General features: G+C 40.9%; 1 protein-coding gene across 10 annotated transcripts in view; it reads right to left on the reverse strand.

The window, feature by feature from the left end:
- Positions 1–1,614: 1,614 nt before the first annotated feature.
- Stau2 (staufen double-stranded RNA binding protein 2) overlaps positions 1,615–18,383 on the reverse strand; it is a 281,161-nt gene continuing 264,392 nt past the window's right edge. For all 10 annotated transcript variants that reach the window (XM_015485870.2, XM_048783066.1, XM_048783067.1 and 7 more), the window contains 2 exons: positions 3,856–3,944; positions 1,615–2,718 (listed from right to left, as the gene is read on the reverse strand). In XM_015485870.2, the coding sequence (XP_015341356.2) occupies positions 2,625–2,718; positions 3,856–3,944 (183 nt within the window). In that variant the 3' untranslated portion in view covers positions 1,615–2,624. The remainder of the gene's footprint in view (positions 2,719–3,855; positions 3,945–18,383) is intronic.

The raw sequence follows: 18,383 nt of genomic DNA on the forward strand, positions 1-18,383 counted from the left end.
CTTTATGGTGGATACATTGGTCAAAACTGTCAGAAAAAAAATCACAATTGAGAATGTTTGCTTGGGAGAAGAATGCTAGGACAACTTGTCAAAAGGGTCGCCTGGGGAGAGGTTTGGGATGCCTGTCCCGATCTGATGGGTGGTGTCTCACCATTGATCTTTGGCAAGTTGTACTGGAAAAGATGGTCAGAGTTCCAAAGTGCAATATTATATTTCCAATTAAAATGTAAAAACAAACCTTTTTCATAAAACACATTGGCCTCAGCACTGGGAAGTGACTACAAAGCCCCACGCTGATTGAGAAAAGCTGAAAGCAGACACTGTAATTGATAAAGGAGATAAGTCAATCTGTATCCTTTAAAGAATAATGAGTTCCATTTTTCATCAAAAAGATCTCCTTGTGCTGAAGAAACATTCTTTCAATAAATCTACTTAATGGTTTCCCCTCTAATGATATATAACATTGCGCTTTGGAACAGAGCATTGCAGCAGGGCCTTGCCAGGAACTGCAGGCCACCCATCATTTGCATTGGTAATTCAATAAAAAAAAAAAAATTCCAGATGACTCCCAGGAAGTGCTGCTGTTCTGGGGAAAATATCTGAAGGCCTTCCTGGGCTCTTCCAGCAAGTAGAAGGCATGGGATTTTGAAGAAATAATTGATTACTAAATTTTAGATGCTGGGCACATCTGCACTCCCACAGCCACCACAGCTCTGGGGGCTCAGTGACCCGTCAGCGCTGAGGAGGGCTCCATGGCAGACAGCCCCAGCTAAACGCTTCAGATACTTGGGTCGTGAGAACCAATTAGCTTTGTTTGTTCCCTAGGCTCGTCACTCTCTCCCAGACCTGCAGGCTTTGTGACTCTGCAGAAGGTCACATGTTTACTGGGTTGGCTAAACTGAGGAGCCACTTCAGTGACCCTGCCTGAAGTAGCCCCCACCTCATCTGAGGGTGGAAGCCTCAGGTGGCCAAGTCCTGGTAGAAGAAAGGGCCTGTCCCCTTCTATGGGAGTGATTTGGGGCCCTGTGTGCCCTTGGGTTAGGCAGCAGGACGAGATTTCAAACAGTTTACCTCTATGAACCTCCACCTTACAGATGTGCTGTTCTTTTCACTGGGACTCAGCTTTATGTAACAAAACCTACTTCCTGCAAGGGCACCCAACCCTCCCAGTACTGACCGACAGACAGACGGACTTCCTCACATGGGAGTCATTAGCAACAACCCTGGAGTTATTTCCTTATGGTGCTGTTTGTTTATTCTCCAGTCGCGTGTGAGTCAGCCAGATCATGATTTGTGGTGGTTTTGCTTGTGAAATCTTACATAATTATATTCCTATTGTCAGGTTGGGTCGAGCAGTTAGACCGTATAGTGTTTTCTCATTGCACAACATCTGCAAATCAATAAGGAGAAAGCCTGGACAATGAGATGACGTTGGCTGGCCAGAACCTGGCCCGCGCGTCATCCAGGAGGCGGCTCTGCAGTTTCACAGATACGGTTGCTAATTCCTCCGCTGGGCAGGGTGACTGGGCCGGGTGGTGGCCTTTCCAATGGGTTTCACTGAGGTGATATTTAAGAGAGGAGAGTGAGGGCATGAAAGAACAACAATAACAACACTTCACACAGAAACCGACCAAATTTTTACTGCGTTTGCCCCACGCTGGATTCCAACATGCTGGTCCAGAACGCGGCTTGGCTAGAAGCTTCTCCAACAGGCTTTCCCTTCCCCGCCATGTACATCATTGACTCTGATCCTACTCACTGTCCCAAATCCAGAGGCATTGAATAAAGACACTCTTGATGCAAACAGTGAGTGGTTACAACACACGGATGGGGGTGGCACGGTTTCCACGACACAGAGTGGAATCCAGGAAAATGACGCGCAGAGGCAAGACGCCCCCTTCATTGCTAATGGTATCATGGAGCTCAAAACCCACAACTGCTTGGTTTTGTTTGTTTTTTTTTTTTTGCTTTTTAAAATTCCTGGAATATATTGAAACTACTTGTTCCTAGCATTATTTCATGTTTTTAATCAAATATCTGACCTGATTTAAAACATATTTGTTTGCATACATCTTTGCGTAGCGCACCTTATTTATATTGATATAGGATGAAGATTACAAATATCTGCATAAAAAGAGAAACTGGGTGACTCTATATGAAGACAACAACCATCACATTCCACAGCACGTCAGTGGTTAGTTTTCGAATGGTCAAGCATTTTTTCAAACGAGAGAGAGTATAACTGAACACAAGTGCCACGAGAAAACAATCAGAACAACAGAACCAAACCCAACTTCTCTATTAATCATTTAAAAACTTGAGCTCTGTTTCTAACACTTTTCATTAATTGTTATTTTAAGCTCCAGTAGCAGGATCAGATTTCTGCTGCCTCTGGGCAAATGAGTTATGATCTGATCTCAAGTTCCAAGGGAAATGCTCAAAGTTTTATTTTTCCCCAGTTGAATAAACAGTACCATGTACATTATCTCTTGTGTTAGAATAGTGTTGTCTTCACATAAGACTCAAATAATGGTATTAGTCATTCATTTCCTTGAACTCAGACACCCTCATTCGTGCTGACAGGTTTATAAGGATGCGGTGGCAGCCGTGGGTTCTGGGAGTTGCTAGATGGCCGACTTTGATTTCTTGCAGTCCTGAGCGATGGAGCCCGGGTTCGCCTGGTTATTGTCCGCTTTCTCTCTCAGATGCTTGGCTTGTCTAAAAGATTAATACATTAACAAGAGCTGAGGTCCAGGGTTGCACATCTTCAGACATGTTTATTAGCAGATGGCACATAGGATTCAAAGGTCACCACAAAAGTGACATTTTAAAGTGAAACAACAATATTTATGTTCAGATAGTCTGCTGATGAGATCATGTGGAAATGGTTTTGATTAAATTAGCTTATAAGTGGTTGCCAATCTATAGACAACTTAAAATGCCACGTCTGTTTACCAAATGTTTTCTTCTCATGCTCTTACCTTTTAAATATTAATGACCAAATGTTGGCAGTTTTGTTGTTGTTGTTTTTCTGGGTTATTTTGGTTTGGTTTTTGGGGGGTATGTTCATTTAACTACAGGATCATTGTGTCTGGTTTTCACTTCCTGGGTTATCTATTTTTATTTTAATTCTAAAAATATAACGTGTGTGTTCTGAGAACTTGCTGGTTATTATTATTGCTTTGAAAGAGTTTGGATCCTACTATGTAAATGTAATTGCCTTACATTTCTTTAGTATAAATTGGGTCTCTGGAGAGACCCAAAATCCAGTCCCTTAGATAGAGCCTTATGTACAAGTCTCATAAAAATGCTGCGAGCTGGATTCCAGAAATAATTTTTATAGTTGCAAGCCCTAGAAGCCCCAGGCCTGTGGCACTGTTGTGCTGTGTTTCATATGACAATGTGAAAAACCAGTGCAGCCTAGGGGAAGGACATCTCTCTATATTTTTTTCTTTTCTCTCTATTGTGTTCACAACTTAGTAGGAACATAAGTGGGTTTTTTTTTTTTGTTTTTTTTTAATCACAGAAAATGGGTTAGTCAGAGGATGGTCAACAGTATGAAGTGAAAAAAACTTTTTGGTAAGTTTTGCAAAGTCTCTAGGGTCAACAAATTCATAAACATTTCCAATAAAGGCATTCATTAATTCATAGATTAAAACTTGCAGATATATTATAGAAGATGAATATGACCACCTATGCTGCTTTTCATTTATCTACTTTAATTATATAATGAATAATTTTGCAAGATTTAGATATCTTTGCTTGGATGTTTTTACATTATAATTGTCTATGCCTCATCTTTTGTACCATTATGAAAATTACAAATATAAAAATACCAATGGAGGATTTACTCACTTTTCAAGAGAACCCTTTTCAATATTCATTGCTCCATCAATTGGATCCAGTCCTTGTTCAGAAAATTGTTTCAAGGCACTTAAAGCTGCCTACAATGAAAACAAACAAGGAGAGCCATTCACTGACTTTAATGTAATGCCAGAGGTAACTGTAAAAGAAAGTCGAGATATAGACTATTGTTTTCACTAATCTAAAGAAATGCTTTTTACATCCTTTAGCAAAATTACATTTGAAAGGCTGAGTTATCATAGACCAACGTACATGTATATTTTTATTTTATATATACACACATATATACATGTATATATAACATAAATAATATATATAATGAAAATAATAACAAATAATTTAAAACTATAAATTATAGATGTATGTATACATTCTTTTTTCCAGAACTATGAGACCTTCATTTTTAGGAAGATTGGGAAAAAGAATTTCAATGAGTCTTATGCCTTATCCCTTACCCACAATTTTGCAAATTTCACCTGCAAATGTACACTTCCTATAAACAGGAAATACTTTGCATGTTTTCTCCTCACATGACTGAGATTATGCATCATCCTCTTCCTTCAGATGTGAAGATACCAGATTTTTCCACGTTGAACACTTTTTCCAAAGCTAGCATAAAGGTATTGTTATTCAATTTTGTGGATGTTGAAGACACATTAAGTGACAGAATAGTACCAGAAATGGACAGCAGGTACTCATCCATAGTCAGTGGAAGGCTATGATGGCATCCTGAGAGGAAAGGGAAGGAGCAAGAATCCGGGATCCTTGGGGCTCTGGTGAGGTGTTGATAGACCCAGAGGTGTGGGATGCTGACGGGTGATGACAGGCTGGTGGAGCCTGGCTGGATAGCTGGGAGGCACCAAAAATGCAACTGCTGATAAGATCTACATAACTTGTTGACACTCTTGTGCGTGTTCCAAATTGTTATTTCTTTGAATAAGAATTTGGTTGCTCTTCCCCTCCCCCTCCCCACCGTGGAAGCTCCATTAGAAGGGCTTTGTTGAGTCTGAGGTAGGTGTGGGCTTCAGGGCTGTTTGCATCTCCAGAGTCCCGCTGGTTCACACTTTGGGCATCTGTGTCTTCTCAGCTGCCTTTGAAAAGAGCTAACTCTTGCAGTTTCTCAAACTTTTATCTGCCAAAGGCCCCTTTTGGGTAGCTAAGTGCATAGTTTCTTTTACATTTCTTTTTACAGAAGATATTTATTTGGAAGATTTCACTTTTAAGTTAATAGACTTCTTTTTTTCATGCAGTTTTAGGTTTATGGAACAATTGAGGAGATGGTGTGCAGAGTTCCCATGCACTCCTCCTGCCTCCCTGTCCTAAACAGTTTCCCTTATTACCATCATCTTGCAGCAGTAAAGTACATTTGTCATAACTGATGAGTAAATATTGATATATTATCATTAATTAAATCACAGTTTACATTAGGATTCACTCTTTGTGCTGTATATTCCATGGGTTTTCACAAATGCATAATGACACGTAGCAACCATCACAGTATCTATATGTAGAATAGCGTCACTGCCTTAAAAATCCTGAGCTCCACCTATTTATCTCTCCCTCTTTACCTTCTTCCCCATCAAACCCCTGGCAACCACTGATCTTTCTACTGCTTCTACAGTTTTGCTTTTTCCAAAGTGTCATATACTTGGACCCATGTATTGTGCAGATTTTTTTGGACTGTTTTTTTTTCACTTAGCAATGCGCATTTTAAAGTCCTTCTGTGTCTTTTCCCAGCTCATTTCTTTTATTTCATTGCACAGATGTGTCACAGTTGGTGTAGCCCCTCACTTACAAAGGGGGTCTTGATTGTTTCTGGGTTTTGGTGATTATGAATAAAACCACCGTAAACATTCACATACAGTTTTTAGTGTAATATACTCTCAATTTGGGGGGAAGGGTACTGGGGATTGAACCCAGGGGCAGTCAACCACTGAGCCACATCCCCAGTCCTTTTAATTTTTTTTTTTTTTTTAATTTTGAGACAGGGCCTCACTAAGCTGCTTAGGCTGGCTTTCAATTTGAGGTCCTCCTGAATATGTAATTCTGAGCCCCTGGGATTTACAGGTGTGTGCCATGGTGTCCAGTCTACTCCTAATATTTTTATCTTTTCTTGGCTTTTCTGGATTTTTTTTGTTTTGTTTTGTGGTACTAGGGATCAAACCCAGGGGCCCTCTTCCATTGAACTGCATCTCCAGCCCTTTTTATTTTTTTATTTATTTTTAAAAATATTTTTTAATTTTACATGGACACAATATCTTTATTTTGTTTTTCATTTTTATGTGATGCTGAGGATTGAACCCAGTGCCTCACTTGTGCAAGACAAGCGCTCTGCCACTGAGCCACAACCCCAGCACTTATTTTTTATTTTGAGGTAGGGTCTTGCTTGGGCTCAGTTTTCACCATTCTCTCTTTGAACCTGGAGTTCTGCAGAGAGGCGGTCAATGTCCCCATCCCACTGCTCTTGATCTAGACACTCAGTCATGTTGTACAGCCAGTGGCACATTACTGTGGTCGACATTGGCGCAGGAGCAGTGTGGCTGTCTCACTGGGTACCACTGTGGGCTTGAATCCTGCATATGCATATGCAGAAGTCCTGAGCTTCAATACCTTGGAATGAGATCTTATTTGGAAACAGTGTTGTTGCAGATGTGGTTAGTTAAAATGAGGTCACACAGGAGTAAGGTGGGGCTCTCACCCTGCAACTGGCGTCCTTATGTAAAGCAGAAATCTGAACACAGATGCACATTTAGGGAGAACACCGCATGAAGAAGAAAAGAGAGATTGCAGTGTGGCAGCAGAAACCAAGGACACCAAAGATTCCCAGAAGTGAGGAGAGATGCAGGGACCAGATCCTTCCTACCACTCAGAAGGAACCAACCCTGCCAACACCTGATCCCACATTCCCAGCCTCCAGACTGTGAGGCAACAAGCTTCTGCTGTTTGAGACCTGCAGCCTGTGGACTTTGTTCCAGCAGCAAATGAATACAGGTGCACCATGTTCCTCTCTAAAGACAGCAGAATTAGTCTCCCTCTCTTTTGAATGTTTTCCTTTATTGTCATTTTATTTTTAAAATATTTCGTTGTGGGGCTGGGGTTGTGGCTCAGTGGTAGAGTGCTTGCCTAGCATGTGTGAGGCACTGGGTTCGGTTCTCAGAATCACATAAATATAAATAAAATAAAGAACCATTGACAACTAAAAAAACAATTAAAAACATTTTGTTGTTATAAGAAAGTCAGAATATATAGACAAGCAAAAAGAGTTGAAATATTCATAATCCCATGCCGCACCTCACTCCTCCCCATAGCTACTCACCTTCACCTGGAGCAGATCTTAACACTGTTTTGTTACCTGCTCTTTTCTCTGAACACGAGCAGTTTTCCACACCAACACAAACATTCAGAAGCAGCATTTTCACGCTGCACAGTATCCTACTGACTTTATATGCCTTTCTGTATCTGGCCAATCCCCACTGCTAGACATTTAGCAAAGTTCCAATTTTTAAGCTGTTATGAACACTGCACTGAGCTTTGTACTCATTAAATCATTGTTGAACCATCTCAATACTTTATGATAAATCCCTAGAAATTGAATATCTAAGTCAAATATGATGCCTGTTCTTGCAGATCTTGGTCTGTACTCTCTGCCTGTCCTCACAGGCGCACCCACACCAGCAGTGGGAGGAAGGCATTGCGCTCAGTGCTTCTGGAATTACTTCTCAGAACCACTTTGCAGGTCAAGTGAGCAAATCAGTTTTGTCATTTTATGACCCAACCTTGTTTTTAATTTATTTATCTTGACCATTTACTTTATTCATTAAACTTGGCCTTAGTGAGGATTTGGTTGTTTTCAAAAATTAAATTCACTTTTGAAAGAGCCAGATTTGAATAGCTCTGGCCATAGTCCTCAAAAAAAAAAAAAATGCAGAGGAATTTGACTCTTGTTTAGATTTGATTGGGTGACATCTGAAACCCTTTCAAGTCCTGAAATGCTGGGATAGTTATGCTAAAAACAGTCCATGAGTATATATGTTCTCATGGGCTTGTGCCATCAACCTGAGCATGTGTCCTGACTCCCACATGTATGTGGCACTAAGAGTCAGGCCCACTTGCTTCTGAGCTCCAAAGACCATTCATGACTGACCATCTTCACAAATATTCCCAACTTCTTGGGTGGGCTGGGCTAATGAACCTAAAGCTCTTTGTAGTTGCAACAATTTTGAACAAATGACCAGCTATTTTGTTATGATACATTAATATGTGAATTATTGGTGGGAATGTTAATTTTGGTCAATTTCTTCCCAAATGAACTATTAATAGTCCATTTAAATTTGCAGTGAGATATTGCTGAATGAGAATTCTGAGAGCTCCAGGGCTTCTCAGTCCTGTTTTATTCCCAACGAGGCCAAAGCAACAACCCAAATCAAATATTTACATGTGTGTGTCTGGGGGGAGGGGGTTTACTAGAGATCAAACTTAGGACATCAATCATGCTACTATAGAGTTATACTCCCAGCACCCAAAATGTTTTAAAACCTTAAATTAAAATTGTAAGCTAATTATAGCCCATTTACCTAGGTTGCCATTGGGAACACTTGGTTCCTCATGTGGCCTGAATACCACTACCAAATAACCTGCTTCATTGTGTCCAGAACTATGGCACCTACTCTTTTCATCTAAATAGAGACACACACATAAGACAAAGGCCAGGTCTCAGGGAGCAGGTTCAATGTTTTATCTCTTGCAAAATTTCTGGGATGATTTTATCATCATGTCATTCTGGTCCCCATGCACTGTCAAAATGACTGTCATCATTCAAAGAGCATCCTACAGGCTGGAATGGCGGTGTGCTCTTTCACACTATGCCATAAACGGATTTTCAGAATTCTTGAGTGACTGCTTCCCTCCGAAGGTATGCTTGACAGCTTCCAAGTAACATTCCCTTATCTACCTGCTGAGATCATTCAGCCCACGTCTTACTGATAACCTGGAATACAATGGCTTATAAGTATGAAAGGACTTCTTTCTAATTTATATAGGACCAAGATAATAATTTATCTTAACCTCTGTAAACAGTAATAGCTATCATTTGATGAGCATCACTCTGCCACAGGCCCTATACTTGCGTGACCTCAGGTGTTATCACAGCCCTGCAAGGGAGGTCCTGCCCATAAGGAAGCAGAAGCCCAGAGAAGGGCTGGCGTTGTGGCTCAGCAGTAGAGCACTTGCTTAGCATGTGTGAGGCACTGTGTTCGATCCTCAGCAAAACATAAAAAATAAATAAATAGAATAAAGGTATTGTGTCCAACTACAACTAAAAAAATATATATTAAAAAAAAGGCGGCTAGAAAATTCACAAATCTACTTGAGTAACAGAGATTTGAACCCCAACCATATTCTTGGTCATTTCCCTTTATTTTATCTGAACTTAAAGCTGTTCACATTCAGCCTGCCCAATTTCAGCATGGCTTCTTTCAAAATTATTTCAAAATCACTCTTAGTTTCTCTTCCATACTCACTCCATTCACTGCTTCCCACAATAATAACTTGAAGTAAGCTAATAAAGTTTCCTCCATTTTCTTGAAGATTTAGTTACTTGTGGAAGTCCCTCAGCCTTCTCTCAGTTTCTCTGGTTTGACTTCCAAGGCTCTACTCAGCACTTCTGTAACACAATTTTGGCTAATGCCAAATGACTACAGGAATTATTTTGTCACTTAGACTCATGCCAGGACCTCAAACAAGATGACTCGATTCTCCACTTCTTAACACTCAGAAGGTAATGTGTCTTGCTTCTTTATTGCCTCCCTTCCCCATTTTTCTGAAAAGACTTTTCCTCTTCTGGCCTTTGAAAGTCTGAAAAGACTTTTCCCCTTGCTGGAAGGAGGGAGAAAGGAGTTCAAGGGTTTTGCAGGGCTTGTGGGATATAGGAAGTTGAAGCAAGAAGAGGTTCTAGGAGCCCAGCATAGTGGTGCATGCCTGTAATCCAATGACTCTGGTTGGGAGGTTGAGGCAGGAGGATCATGAGTTCAAGCTCAGCCTCAGCAACTTAGCGAGGCCCTAGCAACTCAGCAAGACCCTATCTCTAAATGAAATATATAAAAATGATAGAGATGTGGTTCAGTGGTTAAGAGCCCCGTGGTTCAATTCCCAGTACCCCAAATAATAATAAAATAATGATAATGATAATAATAATAATAATAATAATAATAATAATAAATTTTTTAAAAAAAGAAGAGGAGGTTCCAGGATTGCAGAAGTGAAATGGACAAAGAGAATAAAGGGTTTGACTATGATGTACAGTCAGCCATGAGCCCAAACTGCTTGGGAAAGCAGAGATGGGCAGGGGCTGCAGACCTTGTGGTTCCTCTTGCAGGTACTAAGAGAACATTCTCGGAGCTGCTTCCTCCTCCGCTTGCCAAGAGCACAACTGAGGAATCCGGGGCGCTCCTCCCACCTTCATTCTCAATACATCACCCACTATTTTCCGGGAAAGGACATTTACCAATTAAAGAATTCCGCAAGAGATAGGTTGGCTTCTCTTTCTACAGCAAAATGCCCACAACAATAGAAAGATGCAAAATGCCTGAAAAAGCCACAGTACATTTAGCAAGACCCAATTATGTACTGAGGTCAAACAAGCAAAAGAACCTTTTCTATCAGATCAATTATTTCAAAGAACAATGGATAATGCAGTGGCTTTATGAATAAATGCTAAAATTTAACAGTCTACAGAAGTGTTTTACAATACTCCTCCAAAATTGTCCAGAAGATGGTAAAATCAACAAAATCCTCATGTTTAAACTATTCCAACTGAATAAATTGTTAACTTACTAGAGGCCAGCTGCTTTAAAAAATTCCGAACATATTATAAATCTGCTACATAGTATTAAAGAACACTTTGGAAAGAGGGGGAAATCAAAGAGCTCTCATTTGGGAAGATATACTTGGAGGCCTGCTTAAGAGGCAAGTTCTTAATTGTCTATTTACTGAGAAGGTAAATAGATAACAAGATGTTCAGGTCGCACTGCCTGCAGTTCACCCTTCAGCACGGACAATTTGCTGTGTGATGAATGTAAACTAAACTTGGGGAGTCGTGGGAAGGAGGCAAATCTGGGTTCCCTAATGAGGAACATCCTGGATGATGCTGAACCCAAGTTGTGTAACTTCCCACTCACTGTGGATTAGAGAATTTCAAAGATACACTAACATAAGTACCCAGAACCCTCCATAAGTCTTTGGCTATAAACAAATAGACAACTCAATGATTTCATTTCCAGTGTTTTCCTAGCAAACCAAAACAAACATACTCGGCATCCATTTGTATGTCACCGCAGCCTACCAACCTCAGTCTTAAACTTCAGCCTATGACAACTAATGTGCTCTGTGATTTAAAACAATCAATGGAGCTTTGTTTGGGACAAAAATTAAAGACATATTTTAAATAAGTGGATGACACGTCCTGTTTTTATCCTGTCTTTTCAGCCCTGCACTTATCCATTTTTGTGTGTGTGTGTGTGTGTGTGTGTGTTTTCCTTAGAGGAAAGCATCTGCATAGTGATATGGAAATATTTTTGTCCCCCAAAGATTTTACAACTGCTTTGTGAATGAAGCCCCACAGGTTCTAGAACAGATGTCACCACCGACTCATGTGTTGCTTGTTTGGTGCGTAGTTATAGCGATGCCAGAAACACGATGCCAATAGATGTTTTTCATGCCTATTGTTGGTCCTGGATTGTGTGTGTGTGTGTGTGTGTGTGTGTACAGAGAATGGTGCATCTTTCCAGTCATTTCTGCAATTTGGAACTCTCCTCTTGACGATAAGCAATTAGCAAATAGTGCTAATTGTTAAAACCAGTACCTCTTCTTCCTGCTTCCTTCTTCAGGGATTAGTTTGTAATGACAGTGTAGCAGCATTAGGTCATTCTCTGAGAGACAACAGTCTTCATTAGCAAAATGTGATTTTTTAACTCATTTTCCTGACAAGCAGCTCTTTGTGAAGTCTTTGAACAAGATGCCCAACGAGTCCTTTTATTCCTTTGCTTCTATGTCATACTTTTCCCACCAACTTATCCTGATTCCCAGAAACAGACAGGCTGTTCCTATTAAAGTCAATGATAACCATACACGTCTGAATGTGGCCTTCGTTTTTTAAGTAAGTGTTCAAGGTTTGTTTTGTTTTGCCTTTTCTCCCTAAAGTGCTTGTTCATGTTGATCTCTTCCTGGGAGCAGATCTAACTGCTAGATTCAGCTCACAATGACCATAGTGGTCATGTATGCAGTTAATTAAATCAGTCTCCTGCCACGAGGAAATGATAGGCTTCAAAAGCAAACATCTCCATCTGCAGTGGAGGATTCTCCTAACTTCGCATCTCAATAGTCTCTGGGACTGACTCTATATTAAATCACTCAAATGATCAAAAGACCGTTCTTTAGCAAGCTTGAAGAACGTGAATTTTAAGGTTTCTAAGAGAACCTTTTGCTGCTTTAAAAGGTCTATAATTAAATGCCCTGTCTCTATATAAAACTAGAGAAACCAAAAAGATATTTGTGTTTCTAAACTTTATCACTGTAGTCTATTTCATTTCAGATGAATCAATGATGTAACTTTTTTAAATTAAAAAAGGGATTACACTCAATGTTAATTAACTCACTTGCTGCCCTGCTTTCTAACAATTTCATTATAGCCTGCACTTCTCATTCAAGCTCCCACAATCCTATTAGATCAGGTAATTTCCATAAAATTGGTACTTTATAAAATGACTTGCCCTTGGAACAAAGGACTGTCTGCCTCAAGATGATGGTTACTCGTTGGTTGGGGGGGACTGGTTGTGAAAAAAAAAAGTAGGAGGGTGGGTGATCAGAAACATGCAGATTTTCCATCGTTTCCTAAAATAGGTGTATTGGCTCTAGAATCTGAAAAATTGGTTTTAAAAAATGAGCGAACTTAGCCACCACCTTGATTTCTGCAGTCATGCTCTTAGAATGGGTAATTCATATAGCTGCCAGCCATGACGACAACACAGAGATGGATTTAAAGCAGGATTAACTGTGCTGAGGAATGTCACCAATGTGCTCAGAACACACTTGAGCAGCAGCATCCACTCTCATGCCTTCCTCTAACTAGGCTCTTTCTATTTGGCCAACATCATTGCTGCTCAAAGTCCTCTTTTGCCCTGTATTTAATTTTTTTTTGGATTCAACACAAAGTTCCCTTTGTAATGGGGGTTGTCACAATAAGGTGTTGGGCACACTAGTGTGCTGGCAAGGTAAGTGTAATAATGGCAGCATCGTTCCCTGTGGAAGGTAGAATAATACTCTCCACCACCAACTTGCCCATATCCTACTTCCCAGAATCCACATGTTACCTCACATGGCAAAAGGGATTTTGCAGATGAGGTTAAGGCATGAATGCTGAGATGGGAAGATTAGTCTGGATTATCTGGGTGGGTCCACTCTAATGCTCAAATCCTTAAAATCAGAGAACCTTTCCTGGCTTTGGTCAAACAAAAAGATGTACCAGGGAAGAATAATCAAAGAAGTATAGTGTTGTTGATTTTGAAGATGGAGGAAGGGGCCATGCGTCAAAGAGTAGAGGCAGAAAATGGAAAGGAAGTAGATTCTCTCTTAGAGTCTCCAAGAAAGAACTACTGAAACCTTAGTCTTAGCTCAGAGAGACCTCTGACTTCTGGCCTACAGAACTAAGATAATACATTTGTGGAAAGTCAACAGGTCTTCAGTAATTTGTTAAAGCAGCAAAAGGAAACTAATACACTCTCCTTGTCACCTGGACAAGGAAGAGAAAAAGGCTTGGTATTTGGAGTCTGCTATACTTTGGATCTTGAATGCCCCCAAAGGCCTGTGTTAAAGGCTCTGTCCCCAGGATGCTACTACTAGAAAGTGGTAGAACTTTTAAGATGCAAGGACTTGTGGTAGGTCCTTAGGTCATTAAGGGTGTGTATCCAAAGGCAACTGTGGGACCCAATCTCTTTCTTCTTTTTTTTGCTCCCTGGCCATGAGGTGAATAGTCTTACTCTGCCACATGCTCCCACCATGATGTGCTCCTTCACCGCAGGCCCAAAACAATGGGGCTACTCAATCATGAACTGAAATTTCCAAAACTGTGAGCCAAAAATAAACCCCTTCTCTTTATAAGTTGATTATTTTGTTATAGAAATGGAAAGGTGACTAACAGAGTTTTTCAGACCTGGATTAAAATTCCAGCTCTTGCAATCCATCTATGTATCCTTTGCCCCTCTCAGCCTCCTGTTCTTTATCTGTAACTTGGAGACTACAACTCTTACTGCATTGGATTATACAAAAAGTTAGAGGTTATTAAACACTTTAGAGGTTATTAATAAATGAGAGCTTGTATTATATATTTTTCTTTGCTATCTTTTGAACCCAACATCCAGTGATAAAATTCTTATACTCCCTTTCTCCTCCCTGTTCCTTTAAATCTAGTTCTCTTTATATTCCTCTTAACTTTTTCAGTCCATTGCTCTTGTTCTCCCTAATAAAACCTTAATCAAAAGCTATTAAGAATTCCAAGCCCTAGAGTAACATTCAGTATCTTCACACCTAAAAATATTAGTAATCAAATATTACATCTAAATACCCATGTTAACATTTCTTTGATAGTCTCAAAGATGTATTTTTAAATTGTTTTTTTAATCTATATCCTAATGGTTCACTCATTTTATTTGATTGATCAATCTTTTAAGGTCAAGGAGTCCTGTGGTAGTGGAATAATGACCTCCAGTTGTATCCATGTCCTACTCTAAGGTACCTGTGAATATGTTGTTTTACATGGCAAAGGGGACTTTGCAGATGGGATTAAAATAAGGGTTTTTGGGATGAGACTTTTCACCTGTATTATGAAGGTGGACTGAATCTAATCCCAGGAATGCTTAGAATTAGAGAACCTTTCCCAAGTGTGGTAGTGGTGGTGAGAAGGCCTATGGGAGAAAAGTCAGAGGGCTATGTCATCACTTGCTGATTGCTGAGAAATGGATTCTTCTCCAGAGCCTCCAGAAAGCAGCACAGCCCTGCTACCATGCAAGACTCCTGACATGGAGAACTGCAAGATAATGTACGTGTGTTGTTGTAAGCCATCAATTTGTGGCATTTGTTATGGCACCCATCAAAAATGAGTATGAATCCGTTAAAGGGAACTGCAAGTCACAGAGTTGTAAACGTCTGCTGTTAGAGTCTCTCCTGAGACTACACTGGTGCTGGACCCAGGAAGGAGACTATGAGGGCCTGCCTGGGATGGCTAGGCAAAGGGAAGGCCTGAGAAGAAATGGGGTCTATGGTGCTGAGGTTCATGAAGCTGCCCCTTCAGGTTCCCTGCAAGCCACAGTAGGTGGGAAGAGAAGAGCTCCCTACACCTCTCGAAGCAACCTTAGTAAGATTATGTCACTTCCCACCTAAGTCCTTCAATGGCCTCCTTCCACCTTGTCCTACTGTCTCTTCACTCATGTCTGTGCTGGGCTCCTTTCTCTTCTTCTACTGGGACAAACTCCCTTCCCTCTCAGGTCTTTCTGTCCATCCCTTCTCATCAACCAATGCTGGTCTTTCATTAGGTCTTAGCTCCAGGATAACTCCCCTGACCACATCTCCTCCCAGGAAATCACAGCCCTGTTTATTTCCCTCATAGCATTTGTCTGTCATTATTTCCTTGAGGGAGGGGCCTGACTCCCCACCGGGAACTGTCATTCATTCAACAAATATCTACTGAGAACCAGGCGCTGTGCTAGACACTAGCAAAACTAATGCCAACGTACATGGCTTTTTGTGGGTGTCTCCCAGCATGGAGAATGGCCTGTATGCGATGGCCCTGCAACACAATGATAGCTTCAAAGAAAGAACAGTAAACTGTAGCCCCAAGAAAGGGTGCTCATTGTGGAGAGGCAGCATTTGGGGTGCTACTTAGGGTAAGAGAAACTTTTGGGGTCCAGAGAAGCAACATGTGTGAAGCCCTGCAGGATGCTGGAGCTGGGAGGGTGAGTAGGGTTGGGGAGCAGAGCAGGCACTTGTCACAATCTTAAAGCTGCTGTGTAGAGAAGGGAAGTGCCTTACTGTGGAAAGCCTGCGCCAAGCCCAGGGGACGAAAGCCTACGGCAAAAGGATTCTGGGATCAAAATAAGAAGGAAACTGTCCAAAAGGAAACTCATGGGCAAGGAGACCCTGAGGAAAGACTGGATGGGGCCCATTGCTGGGACCATCTGTCAGGTGGCGGGCTGTGCAAGCCCTGCCATCTTCAGCTCCTTGGTACTCACAGTTGGGCCTGTTTGCACACACATAGCCATGCAGGTTATACCCCAGCCTGTGTGCACAATGACAAGGGTTTTTGGAGAAGTGACATGTAGAACTACCTAACAAGTTGTAAGTATGGTCCTCTGAGTTCTCATGGTGAGGGTAACATGTGGTCCTGAGCTTCACCACTGGTCATGTGAGGAAGGATCTAGCCCACACTGTGCCTCAGCATCTCCATTTAGAAGACTGAATCAGGAAAGCCATTCCACTGTAGGACTTAATTCTACAATGGATGTTTATATACTTCCCAGACAGTTCTTCCATGTACAAGTAGTGCTAGTAAATGTTTAACTGACCCTGGCGGGGGGTGGGGGGCAGGAGTCCTGACCTGTAGTATCAGCCCTTCCATGGCTGATTTTCACCTTCCAAGGTGACTCAGTGGACACAGAGTTGGGAGATCTGTGCAAAGTTGGTGGCTGCGAGCCAGCAGGATGCGCTATAGCAACCCACTACATGCAAGTGTTATGCATGATCTCCAGCTCCCTGGGTCCTGCTGCAGGCAGGGAAGCAAAGTAGGTCAGAGCCTGGGATTTGCAGCTGAACACATCTGGGAATCAATGACTGACTCCACCTGTTACTAGCCTATATGAGTTTGGACAAGTAAAAAACTCAACGATTAAAATGCCCACCTAAAGCCCATGCTTTGTGTATACCCATAGTAAGGTTTTGTTTGCTTGTTTGGCACCAGAGATTGAACCCAGGGGTGCTTAACCACTGAGCCACATCCCCAGCTCTTTTTATTTGATTTTGCTAAGTTGCTTAGGGCCTCACTAAGTTGCTGAAGCCAGTCTTAAACTTACAGTCCCCCTACTTCAGCCTATTGAGTCATTGTGATTACCGATGTGCATCACCACACCAGTCCCAGAGTAAGATTTCTGAAATGTAAATGAAAACAGATCACTATCAAAAGCATGCAAGGACCTTCTTTCTTTTTTTCTCTCTTTTATTTTTAATACTGGAGATTGAATCCAGGGACCCTCTACCACTGAGCTACATCCCCATCTCTTTTTATTTTATTTTAAAATAAGTTGCTAAGGCCAGCCTTGAACTTGCAATTCTCCTGCTTCAGACTCCCAAATCACTGAGATTATAGGTGTGCTCCATAGTGCCCTACTATTCAAATTCCTTTCTATGGTCCCAAAACCCAGTGTGATTCTGCCTAACCTCCAGCTCCAGTCTCTCACCTACCGTGCACTCCTGGGCCCATGCAGTTCCAGCATACCAGCCTATCGGCTCTTAGAACTCCCAAGTTCTTTCAGGCTCAAGGCCTTTCACGTGACTTTCCTGGTTGCTCTTCCAGCTCTTCACACAGCTTGAACCTTTTCTGCTCAAATGTCACCTCCTCATGACCACTGGATCTAAAGGAGTCACACCAACCCACTTCTGCCTGATGTTCCGTATCTCTTCAAACTGCCTGATTTTCAGTAAAATTGTATTTCCTTCTAAATTCCTGTTACATATTTAACCACTTACTTTATTAATTATGTCTCCAGGCAGAATATAAGTTCTGTGAGGGCAGGAATTTGTGTATTTTATTCAGTGTGAATACTCAGCAACTAGTAGAGTAAATCCTCAATAAATACCCACTAGCTGACTGAAAGAATGAATGAATGGTTAAAATAGTGCCTGTGGTTAAGAATATCCAGTTACCTCTAAGCCACATTTTATATACAGTTTTATTAATTCTTAGAAGTTCCCCACGGAAATTAAAGAGCAAATTATTTTCCCCAGTTATGGAAAGCCACAAGTTAACAATTCATATGATTTTAAAGACTTAACTAGTCAGATGGAGTGAGTAGTGTCTAAATGTCAGGCTTTCAAATGAAGCATAATTTAATTAACTCTAATTAAATGTGTTCTAGAAGGTTTCTTTTTTTGTATTAGCACAAATTCAGAATCACTGAAATTTCAAGAAGTAAACTCTCTCTTTTTTCCCCCTAGTTACAACTGGAAGAAAAGCATATCATTAATAATACCACACTTTGGTAATGTTTAGAAATTTTATTAAAAGCAATTTTTAAAGTCTGTGAGTAAGTAACTATCTCAAAGGAAAATCTGGTATCCTGATTTCCTCAAAACATCTTCATTAAAACAATATAATCAAACAGAGAGGTTTACTTTATATTGGAATAATATGGTCACAAGTGGTCCCCCCACTTATCTTCATTCCAAAATGAGAAGAAATTTAGAATACTTTGGGGGAT

Source organism: Marmota marmota, unplaced genomic scaffold, assembly GCF_001458135.2.
Source record: "Marmota marmota marmota unplaced genomic scaffold, marMar, whole genome shotgun sequence".
In the NCBI taxonomy this organism is placed as follows: domain Eukaryota; kingdom Metazoa; phylum Chordata; class Mammalia; order Rodentia; family Sciuridae; genus Marmota; species Marmota marmota.